This window comes from Camelus ferus, chromosome 4 (assembly GCF_009834535.1).
Source record: "Camelus ferus isolate YT-003-E chromosome 4, BCGSAC_Cfer_1.0, whole genome shotgun sequence".
Taxonomy (NCBI): Eukaryota; Metazoa; Chordata; class Mammalia; order Artiodactyla; family Camelidae; genus Camelus; species Camelus ferus.
The window spans coordinates 47,832,445-47,845,253 of NC_045699.1; the positions used below are offsets into that span (position 1 = coordinate 47,832,445).

The 12,809-nt window shown below is 35.6% G+C and overlaps 1 protein-coding gene across 1 annotated transcript in view; it reads left to right on the forward strand.

Moving 5' to 3' along the window:
• The window catches only part of TMEFF1 (transmembrane protein with EGF like and two follistatin like domains 1), a 71,810-nt gene that overhangs the window by 17,064 nt on the left and 41,937 nt on the right, over window positions 1–12,809 (forward strand). Inside the window, 3 exon segments of the mRNA XM_032478089.1 lie at window positions 721–830; window positions 8,757–8,886; window positions 11,965–11,991. Of these exon segments, the coding sequence (XP_032333980.1) occupies window positions 721–830; window positions 8,757–8,886; window positions 11,965–11,991 (267 nt within the window).

The following is a 12,809-nucleotide window of genomic DNA, read 5'->3' on the forward strand; positions in this document are numbered from 1 at the left end:
TAAGGGGGATATGAAAATCGGCTTTGTAGTGGTTTTCACCATTCCACATGATTGGCAGCTTCACTTAACACTAACCTGAAACAATTTATTGGGTTTCCTAGAGAGAATAATTTGGTAGTTCCAGAACAAGACTGACAGTCTTGGAACAGGCACCGAATGACCACAGAATGCTAGCATTGTTGATAGGCTCTGCTTCCTGTGGTAGTAAAGTCATTTAAAAATTTTAAGTCTAGGGAGATATTAAATCTTTTTCTTTGTATGTGAATGTTCCATACATACCTACTGTATGAAATTCAAATTTATTTTATAATTCTTTTGTAATTAAAACTGTAGAGTGAATAATGATTGTCTGAAGCTTATTCTGGGTACCAAAAGAATCAAGATTCCTTAAAAATAACTTAATCACTAGAAAAATAATCTAGAATATTAAGACAATAGTAAGAAGACTGTCTTAAGCGCTTGGCAGGTAAAATAGGAAAATTCTATAGATTTACCTTTGGGAATTATGTGAAATCCTGAAATTTTGAGTTTTGTTTTGTTTTGCTTTATATGCTTTTAGGCATATTATGCAAGACTCTTTGGGGAATCTTGAACATTTTGTGTCCTGTAGAATTTGTTTTAATATGTTATGTCTTATATTTGTGAATGAAGTATAAGGATTTTATCTCTATATACATTTGTATTAAAATATATATGAAAACAGTTTTTCCTCTTTTGCAGAATTAAATGTGAGAGAATCTGATGTAAGAGTTTGTGATGAATCATCATGTAAATATGGAGGAGTCTGTAAGGAAGATGGAGATGGTTTGAAATGTGCATGTCAGTTTCAGGTAGGGAAACCAAACTTCTTTTAAAAAATTTTACATTTGTCATATTTTGTAATTCTACATTTTTCAAATTAAAAAGCTTTTTAAAACACCTTGAGCCCCGCAAGAAAGTTGGATTCACAGCCCACTGATTCTTTTTCATCTGATGAAGCGCTATTATTTGTACCATCCATGCTGCTTTTCTTGAATTACAAGGACAGACTGGCACTAATAGAATGTGAAAATGCTTTGAAAAAAATTTTAAAGTTCTATTCAAATATAAGATATAATTGTCATTGAAAGGAAATAAGGTACAGGTTGCAGTAGAGTCACTTATTTAAAATATTGGCCTTTTCCCCATTTCCTTCTCTTCCTAGTCTTTCTCTTTCCCTTCCATTACTATTTGCTACTGTCCCATCTTTTTAGGCCAGCGAACACGACCAATTTGGTATCTCAGGGTAGATGGGGGTTAGAGATGGACTGGAGAGGGTCTACCTCAAGTGAAGAGTATGAATATCTTTGCTTTTTAGATGCTGTTTTAGTTATAATTCTTTTATCTAAAAAAGAAGGAAAGTGAAATGTGTTACATTCAATTCTTTTTTGTTTATTTTCTGTGATTGAACTATATAATCTGGCTTCAGAATGTTGTTCACAAAATGGTCCCTGATTCAGGATTTGAGATGAGACAAAGAAGGAACTAGAATTTTTTTTTTTCATAATCTTATTCTAATGTACCCACCATTTTGGATTTTAAAGGGAGGAAAGGGTGCAGAGATCAGGAATAAAAGCACAGGATAGTCAGTATTTCTAGTAACCCTGTAACCTCAGGCATGCTTCTGTATGATCTGAAAAGAGAGGGCATGATTCTCACCCTTTCTTATGATAGTGTAATGAGCATCTGAATCAGAAAAGGAGCTTGCTTATGAAGCCTCTTTGAGAAGTATTAACTGTCATGTTTATTTTTATTAAAAGAAGTAGAAAGTTTAAGCAAAGGAGGGAGGGTTGGGGAGTATACTGTCTACCAGCCAGAAAGGTTCTTCTTGGTCCAAAGGGACTTTACAATCCACTGTTTATTCACAATAGTCACACTTGAAATGGCTTAGCTAACCTTGTGCCCACCTCTCCATGGTTACTGGTGTAATAATAGGCCATTGTTGTGTCTGGCAGCCCTCCAGCTCCCCAGACCCTCTTAAAAGGGATTGTAACTGAAGTGGGCTTCTTTCCTTAAAAGAAGGTGTTGGTGTACATAGTGTATAGCAATGAACTTTTACTTCTTCCTGTTCCTCACAATAGATAATTTTTATTGACCTATTTTTATTGACCTATCTCAGGCTTCACTAATCTTATTCTTCTGTCACTCCATTCTGCCCATCCAGTGAGTTTTTAACTTGAGATGTTTTATTTTTAGAATTTACAGGTTCTACATGTCTCCTGAGATTTCCTGTCTTTTCACTCATTAGAGCCATATTCTCCATGAACATAGATATTACTGCTTCAAAAATCTTTGCCAGGGGGGAGGGGATAGCTCAATTGGTAGAGTGCATGCTTAGCATGCACGAGGTCCCGGGTTCAATCCCCAGTACCTCCACTAAGTAAATTAAATAAATAAACAAACAAACAAACAAACAAACAAACAAACAAACAAACAAACCTAAATACCTCCCCCCTCAAAAAATTAAAAAAAAAATTAAAAAAAAATCTTTGCCAATTTCAGCATCTGAGACATCTCAGGGACCATCTCTGTTGATTGTGTTTTCTTGTTTTTTCATATTAATTTTGAATGTATACTACACATTATGAATGATATGTTTTCGAGGGTTTGAATTCTGTTATGTCCCTCTTGAGTATTGTCATTTTGAAACAGTTAAAGTGGCTGAACTTAAATTGCAGACTCTCTGTTCTCTGTTGTGAGTAGCAACACAAATATCATTTCTTTTAGCCTTAGCTGGGCTGCTTGGAGCATGTCCCATGACTGGTTGGTTTAGAGGTCTGCCACAGAATCTGGACTCCCTGCTCACTCTCTTCTTTCTCTCTCTCTTTCCATTGGCTTTGGTTGCCCTGAATTCCATCCTCTGGTTCTTTATGCCAGAAAAATTGCAGAATTTTTGTTGGCAATTTAGCCATCTGGTATGGGGAAAGCTGTGGCTGTTCCCTTCCTCCAACTGTCTTATATGTCCTTAGGTTAAATTCCTTGATGTGGAATTGCTGGGCCAGTGGGATGCTCATGTACAGATTGACATTCTCACCAATAGCAATGTATCAGGCTGCTTGTTTCCTTTCAAACTCTTCATAGTGGATTTTGTCAGTCCTTTTAAATTATATAAATCCGAAAGACAAAAAAAAATTTTTATTTGCGTTTGATTACTAGAGAATTTGAAAATGTGCCATAAACTTATTGACTTTTTTTGTGAATTAATTTTTCATATTTTTTGTCCATTTTGGGAAGTGTTTTCTCTTTCCCTTCTGTTGATTTGTAAAGACATATGTATGTATATGTGTATTCTCTGTATATACTACTCATGTTCTTATAATACTGTATGTGTAACATATGTATACATGCTATATATACTATTCATAGTCTTATAATATTGCTTATTGTACTGAGCATTTTATATCCATTAACTGTTCTAAATATTTAATATATATGTTTATATAACTCATGAACTCTCATGAGAACCTAATGTTGTAGGTACTGTTTTGATGTTTTTTAAGAGTGACATATGCTCATAGTAAACAACTTGAACATTATATAAGATATATAACATATTGAAAAAATGTCTGCCTTTCACTTCAGTCTACCAATTCCTCTTTTCAGAGGCAATGTCTGTTACTTCTTGTATTTCCTTCTAGAAATAGTCTGTGTGTTATACGAACACACAGGTATTTTAATTTCTTTTTCAAGTACTAAATCACCTAGTAGTATTTACCTTATAGAGGGTTCCTTTTTAGTTTATATAGATTACAGAAAGAGAATTCTATACTTTAAAGAAGTTATCCTAGTGTCATTTTCATTTTTGTTTAGTTTATATTTTTTGATATGAGGAAGTTTCAAATTTTCATTTCTTATTTATCTTTATGCTTCTGCCTTTCATTCTTTGAAAGTCTTTCCCTGCAACTCTACGATTATAAAACCTTTTTGACCTTTGAACAGGTAGGAAAGTCTTCTCATGATCTGTCTGAATCCCTCGCAGTCTTACCTTGTGGAGAAGCAGGAGAGGAAAATAAAAGTTAGGAGCTGAGATCAGTGGACATTTATCCAATGCTTGCTTTGTGCTAAGTGCTAGGCTAGATGCTGGGGATATAAAGATGTTTAAAGACAAGTTGCTTGCCTTGTAGGAGCAAACTACCTAAGGGCTTACAGCAGGATTTGATCCTGCTGCTGAGCAAACCTTCCTTTGACTACTCTGCCTTCTTATAAGCTTATAAGTCTGTTCAAGTTAGACTTAGGTTTTTTTCAGCTTAAGAACAATGACCTCGTGTGCCCGTTAAACACTTCTCTGCTGGATGCTGTAGCAGTGTCTTTCAATTCATTTAAAAAACTTGCATATGATTCAACATGCTTTCAGTGTTAATGTAAGGTTTCTGGGACATAATGTAACACATTTTAACAGATAACAGGGTTTTAAATTCTAAAATTGTTTTGTTCACCTTGGTAATAGGAGCAATTACATCTTACCACGTATATAAGCAAAGCTACTTTTGTTAATTTTGTACAAAGAAACATGATCAGTATTGCATCTTTCCATTAAAACTTGGTTAATAAAGAGAAGTGCCTATGGCTTTTTTCATGTTTTTGTTCTTCCTCTATGTCCTTCTCTCTGGAGTTCTCTGGACTATGTGTCTTTTTTCCTGAGTTTCTCAGTATCTACTCTTGCTGGGTACCGTACCCTCTTATTAGACCTTTGTATTAGTCAGGGTTCTCCAGAGAAACAGAACCAACCGTATATATGAGAGGGAGAGGGAGAGGAGAGAAAGAGATTTATTATAAGGAATTGATTGGCTCACTCAATCATGGGTGCTGAGAAGGCCCGCAATCTGCAGTCTACAAGCTGGAGGCCCAGGAAGGCTGGTGGTGTGGTTTCAATCTGAGTCTGAAGCCCTGAGAATCAGGGGAGCTGATGATGTAAGTCCTAGTCTGAGTTCGAAGGCCCGAGAGCCAGGAGACCAATGCCCCACTGCATCAGTCAGGCAGAGAGCTAATTCTCCCTTCGTTCACCTTTTTGTTCTGTTCAGGCCCTTAGTCGATTGGATGATCCCACCCACATTGGGGAAGGCATGTATTCAGCCACTGATTTAAATGTTGATCTCATCCAGGAACACCCTCACAGATAAATCCAGAAATAATATTTAATCTAGGCATCCTGAGGCCAGTCAGGTTGACACATAACATTAATCACAGCCTGGTTAATATTATTTTTTATATTCAGTACAGTTCCTGACACACAGTAGGTGCACAGTAAATACTTGATTAAATGTGTGGCTGCAGAGTTTTACAGCCCTGCACCTTTCTAAACTACTTCAAATTACATTCTTCCAGCTAAAGAGAAGGTATAGGGGAGAATTCTTTTCCCCAGCAAGAGGCAGTAGAGAGGAGGTAGACCTTAGGTTAGAGCCGGTGCCTAAATCAGAAGTTGCACATTGTTAAAATTGCCCAAATCCCTTAAGTTTTCCATAGTATAATGAGAGGCTCCTAAGAGAGACCCCTGGAAACAGACTGACCAAGGAACTTCAGGTCTGCTTGTTCTATCTCATGCTCACTCCTAAGTATGTGCTTGTTAGATCGAATTTCAAGGAGATTGCCTGCACTATTTTAAGTCCCTTGCTCACTACCACCAAGTGACATATAGTGAGGTCCTGCTGAGTAACTTGAGTGTGTAGTGGTTAGAGTACATCAGTTGTCAGGAATCGTGGGTCCTCCATTGATTAGCTGTGACCCTGGGCGATGACTTCAGACATAGAAATGGTAATAGCAGTAGCAAAACCAGCTAACATTTGTTGAGAATTTATTTTGGCCAGATATAAATGCTAAAGGTGGGTTTTGTTTATTTTATCGTCATAACAGTTTTACTGGGTGGCTATTATTATAATTATAATTACAGATAGGGCAAATGGCCGTGGTGCCAGCCCATAGTCACACGGATGGTCAACCCAGGATTTGAACTCAACATTCGACTTCAGAGCCCTGTCTCTAAGCACTAAGTCACATGCTTCACAGCGTTTTTATGATATTTAAGTTAGTTTAGTACATTTAAAGTTGTAGCCAGTGTTTACTAGGTAGAAACTCTTCAGTAAATGTTCATTATTACCATAGAGATTGTCAGCCCTATCAGACTTAATGACCTTTTTATAACCAACAATTTGCATTCCATTTCTTTGCTGTTCTTTAAATGAAATTCGTAGGTAATGTAACCTACATAAACACATAATTAAAGAAATCAATATAATGTACAATCGTAATGTAAAGGAGAAATAAAAATAATTTATAGTAAAATAAGTATTTCAAAGTGTAAATGCTTGGGCAGCTTACACTAGAAGACAGTATAGTAGTAAGATACTTATGTCTACTTATAATGAATATTTGGCTTTAAAAAAACAGCAATTTCATATCAGAAGTACTTGAAAAAAAGTAGGTGCGGTGGATGCTAGAATTTAAAACTGTTAGAAGTTTGAGCCGTCTTACTTGTACATGGTCTTATCATAGTCCTATGTGAATGGCTAAAGGTGCATTCAGAAATAGTACGGTGCATATGTTATGTGGAACTGCCCTTTCCTTTGCAGTACATCTTGCATCCTTGTAGTCCATTTGCTAAATGACAGTAATGTCCTTTTGTCATTGTTGACAATGAAAAATGTTTCCATTAGGGGGCGATGTTAGCACCTTTGCGAGCACTACGTTAACAAACTTACTAAGCATCTGAGTGAAGAGTTGCCTTGAAAAGTCCGTAGACTTAGCGTTTGACATCTTGGAACGTATGGTCTTTTTTTTTTTTTTTTTTTTTTTTTTTTTTTTGCTAATTATACATGATTATACGTTGTACACAGTAACATCAGCTCCTCCAGTTATCATACAAAGTTCTTGTGTACATTTTCGGGAAAGAGAATAAAGGAATGTGATCCTTAAAAAACGAGGAATATAGGAAGACACCTAAAGTAAAACTTTAATTATTTTTTAAACTTTTTTTTATTGAGTAAAACTTTAATTTTAACTGAAATTGATGTAGGAACCTGCTGATAATGTATAGCAAATCAACTTGCTTATAAAATAAATTAGAAATTGTTTTACCAGTGTTTGACCTGGGGTAGCATGCCATATTTATGGTTCATAAAGTAAGTTGACTACTTTTTTAAAAAGTAGATAAATGATACAAGTATTGTTATTGCAGAATGATTGAGAAATACAGAAAATTATAAACGTGGAAATAAAAAACCATGATGGCAAGTAATGTGAAAAATTTATTGATGTTTTCTTCTAGTATTTACTTTATGAATATTTATTTTTTTCTAAATTGAGAGAGAGATATAATTTATTTTCTGGCTATATTTTTATTTTATATTATCATTATTTTAAAAATCTGCATTCAGTTTCGTGGACTAGATAGTACATTTTAAAATGGCACAAAATTCTCAGAGTTATATATGTGATGTTATTGCCTGCTCTTCACCTAACATTGTATTATCTTTTTCTGTCACACAGTATTCTTAAAAAAGGTAATTCTCAATGACTGCAATATTAATTCCTGGAACAGATATAACATGCTTTAAATAAACATTGCCTTGTGGGATATTTAGGTTGTTTCTACATTTTTGATATGAATACATTTCCATTTGAAATGGCTGTAATAAATTTTGATCTACAATAGTTTCCTTCAGATAGATCCCTGAATGTGATTCTAAATCAAAAACAGCATTGCTTTTATGGGACTTTTGAAATGTATTGTTAAATTATGTTCTCAAAAGATTGAGCCAGTTTAAATTACCACAGCAGGTATATGGGTTTGCTCACCAAATTGAATTTTTTGTTTGTCTAGTGGCCAATTTTATAAACTAAAAATAGCATCTCATTTTAGTGTATAATTCTGCTACTGAAGATCAGCATTTTTAATGTACTGGCCATTTGTAATTTTTCTATAAATTTGTCTTTTGTCCATTTTTTATTAATCTGTACTATATTTTAGTAATCATAACTTGTGTCTTATTAACAGTGTTTTCCCCAGAGTTTAAAACTTTAGTTCTTTATGATATTTTTGACATATAGAAGAAGTTTTAAAGTTTTTAAAACATACCAATTTAGTGTCATTTTTCAAACCTGTATCATCTTTTTTCTTTTCATCTGTCTCATTTCTACTAATTGTTCAAGGCCCATTCACTTTTCACTTTCTCTGAGGAGGCTTCTCTTGAATGCTCCAATTTAATGGGTATTAGATATTATACTTATTGTCTATCCTTTTGATTTAGTGCATGATCTAATATATGTACATTTTTTTTTCCCATTTGGCTCTCTAACAAGATTGTAAGTTCTCTGAGAACAGAGCTCATAGGTCTTCTATAGCATTTACCTTGGGACTTTGTGTACTAGAGGTATTGAATAAATGAATTTTGATAATAAAATGACATTACATAATTAGTACAAACTAATTGGCAAGTAAACTCAGTACAAACATTGGCAAGAATTTCCTCTTATATTATCTCCCTGGATCACAAACAAGTGAAGTAGATAGGGTAGGGATTTTCACTTCCATTTTTGTGGGTAGTTGATAGGTATTTTCATTATGAATATGAGAAAGGGTATGAGAAAGTAACTTAACTCTTCTTTTTTAAAAACCAGATAAAAGAACAAACTCTTTTGTAGTAGAAGTATGTCATAATACTATGGTATTGCACTCATGAATATGAAATAAACTATTAATATTCATGCCTAGTTCTGAGAATTTATTTTTGTTTCTTTTTCAGTGCCATACAAATTACATTCCCGTCTGTGGATCAAATGGGGACACTTATCAAAATGAATGCTTTCTCAGAAGGGCTGCTTGTAAGCACCAGAAAGAGATAACAGTAGTAGCTAGAGGACCATGCTACTCTGGTATGTGTGATACTCTTTTGAAGAAATGTTGGAAGTGGTTCCGCTGTATTTTCTAAAAGGCCGTTTTCAGTCAGAGGTGTATTCCCCAAACTACTGTATGAATTGGTGGTGATTATGTGGGGAGTGGGGAGGTCTTTTTGTTCACCCCCATTTCATGTTGCTTTTTAACTCCAGGTGGTCTTGTACTGACTTCATTACTTCTTAGTGCGTTTTTAATGCCTAATGCCTTTTTTGGTGGAGATGTCATGTATCTTTTGCCTTATGGTTTGAACATTGGACAGAATAAGGTTAGGGATGGGAAATGCTATGGTATCAGTTTTGTTGCTTTTTATCCTGGGAGGTGGGGAAGGGGTGGGGACTCTCCCTAGAAATTCATTAGTGTTACGTGTCTCTTTTTATATCTTCTCTTTTCTGTCCGCAACCCGTATTACCTACCTCCCCCTGGTTATTTGTATTTATTTCCTTCTCTTGTCTTTCCTAAATTGGTAGTGGTTAATCGGGAGGCATTAACATTAGTTTCTTACTCACGTTTGCATTTAGGGGCCGGAATGCAAGCTAAGGTATTGTAATAGAATTATTGTGTGAAGGTTTGCAGTAAAGGTGGAGACTAATGATTACTTCATTTCCTTTCTTTTCCTATATGTTACAGTACTGTATTCGGAATTTTTATTGGGGCTCCATTACATAAGCATGATTGCTTGATTGTCCATGTGGTTGATCTCAAACTGTAGTTTCACTAATAACATATGACCCAGAGCCCCTACTCTGAATTGTGTGGTTGGTCTTTCTGGTGTGGCTGGCCCCACCCTAAGATCTGATGTGGTCAGCACCTCTCCTAAACATCAATTGCCTTCCAGAAGCTGAGGGCAAAGGCCAGACCTCTCTTTGGGCAAGGCCAAATTATTTTCCATACTCTAAATAATTAGGTGCATGGTATCATTATTGCATTCTCAGGCCAGTGGACTGTTGTTTGATATGGTCCTTAAATACTTCTCTAAGTACATTGTGTTTCACAGACTTGATTTGGAAACTAAAAAGAATATGGAGTTATTTACAATCCCAAATTAATTATGCATCATTTATGAGGAGTCTGTGTTTAAGACACCAACTGCTTTGATACGCAGTGAATGTTAAACATTAGGAAGCAGAGTGGTAGGTTGGAAAGAGCACTGCACTAGGGTAAAAAGACCTGACTGTAAAGTAACTCCAGCTCTTATTTACTGTGTGACCTTGGGCAAGTCACTTAACTGCTCTGAGCCCTAATTACATACCTAAATTGTTAAATGGATATCATCTCCTGGGGTTGCTGAGTGAGGACTGAATTAGCTAAGCTATGAGGTGCTGTATTGATCTTGTTATTTGCTGGGTGGAGCCAGTGTTGTTCATGTCATTTGGTCTGGTATTAGTCCTGTACCCTGTGCTGGAAGTAACATTCTCTCTTGCTCATTTGAAAACTCCTTTCTTATGCTTTGAGGTTGAACTTAAGCCTTTTCTCGTGGCACAGTTTGTTCACACTTTGAGCATAGCTCTATGTATATTACATACTGATTTCATTTATCTGACATGTCTGCCTTCAGTCAGATCTCAGGAAGGTACTTTGCCCCGCCTAGGAAGGTAAATCATAATCTCAGGGTTGGGATGGGGGATGGTGTGTGTCCAGTGAAAATATGATCTACAAGAGGAACTCAGCCTCATTATCAGAGTAGTCACAATATTTAATTTATTTCAGAATTTTAAAAGACCCTTAAGGAAAGTGTGAGATATTATACTTAGTAAAATTGGATGTGAGTTGAAAAAGAGGTTGGGAATGAGTATCTCATGCACTGGGACTGTCTTATTTATCAGTTTATTCCTATCACTGACCGTGTTGTCTGGCACATATTATGTATCCAGTCAGTGTATGTGGACTAGAAGGAAAAAGGAGTTTTCCTAAGTTTGGTCATAACAATTTAAAATTGAGTTCCCTTCTTCCTTGTCTTTTTTCCTGCTCTTTTACTCTTTCTTTTCCTCTTACTTAGAGAAGATGTAATTTTTTTTATGGTTGATCGATCAAAATTGAACACAGTTTAAGACTTAGTATAAAATCTTATGAAGATTTGCAGTGGGTGGTGCTACATAAAATACATATTCTTGTGGTTCCTCCTGTTCTACTGTGTTTGGGAATTTATTGTCTGCAGGAGATTGAAGGGAAGGGAACGTTACTGTTTAGGGTGACTCTCATTCTAGAAAACTATTTGAAGAACTGATACGGGTTCTCTAGGAAATCATCCTCCCTACGAGGTGCTGGATAAAGTGTCAAGTTCATCATTTGCCATCTCAGCTTTTTTGCTGCTCCATGCTGTTGATACTACAGTGTTACCCTCTTTTCAGCATGCTCTGTGCTAGATGTTGGTTCTTTTAGGATTATAAAATAAATATTCTAAATTAATTACACTTTAGACTGGCTTCTTGCTGGTAACTTTAAGGGGGAGGCTCTTTAATTTCACTAGTAAGTTTCACACCTACACCTTGGTGAGATTCCTTGTTGTTAGGTTTCCTAGAGGAAGTTAATTTCATCAGTAATATGAAAATGTCTAAATCTTGGGGCTTATCATACCTTTTGGCTTTTGGCCTTTAACCACAGATTTCATTAAGAAGGTTTTTGAAGCAAGACCCAAAGCTCTTTTCCTGTTTCTAATAAAAGTAGTTTATTAATTATTCCTCTCAAGCTTTAACAAAATTAAAAATTTCTTCTACCTTTTAAATGAGTTGATTAAAATTATTTCTATTTAGCCATTTACTTTACAATATTTTTATTTTACAATATTTACAATTCTTCTACTCTGTGCAAGGCACCTGGATTTTCCTGAATGGGCTGCAAAGATATATGAGGCATAGATGATTATGTGTCCAAGGAATTTATATGCAGAGAAAGGTACGAAATAGGTATATAAGAATAAACTTAAATATCAAGAAAAATGAAAAGAGGGCTTCATGAGAATGGATCTCAAGATTTGATTTTGGAGAAGAAATTATACTATTTGATAAGATGAAATTTCAGGAAAAGTGTTCATGTTCATTCTTTGTTTTTCTTCTCAGATAATGGCTCTGGATCTGGAGAGGGAGGTAAGTTCCAAGCACCCTTTAAAAGGTTTGTTTTTCTTTCAGTTTTTTAGGTAGACACCCAAAATAGCAAGTTTGGAAAATTACCAAAGAGGCATGTTAGGTTTGTGTACTTGCCTTATAATGCCTTCTCTCCTGATTGACACCTCCTGAGAAAGGTGTGCTTTCCCAATCAGACTGGAAATCCCTTGAGTAAACCTAGATTGGCCCCAGAACTGATCTCCTTGCCCGGTTTGAGATGATCAGGATAGGATCCACTTTAGTTGAGACCCAGAAATGTAAGGTCCCCTAAATGTGGGGTGTGAGCTGAGTTGGGGGCTGGTAGTGTGTGCTGTGTGTTGTGCTGGATCATAGGCAACCCACACCCTTCTGCATCCTGGGTGTTTTTGGCTGTGCTACATGGCAGAGTAGAAAAGGGCAAGTCCTTTGTAAAGAGAGCCCTTTCCTTTTTAAAATTTAGAGATAATTTTTTTTAAACTCTGGAATTGCCTGTTATGTAGTTATAAAGGTAGGTGTGAAATTGATGTGATGAAAAGGTGGTGGTTAGACTTTGTTGTGTTTGATCACTTATCTGCCAACCAGCATTGCACAGGCTATTTCTGTAGGGTAATCACTGGACTATATTTTGCAAATTTATTGCTCATGTTTTCCCCCCCTCTCTTATTTAATGTTATAGTAATTCTTTTAAAGATTTATCAAGACCTACCATATTATTCCATTGTACATAGACTAAGGGTTTATTCTGGTAGCCGCAGTACTTGTTTTTTCACAGAATATGTTGTACTCGGTGTTGACAGCGTTTTTGGACTCAAGCATCGATA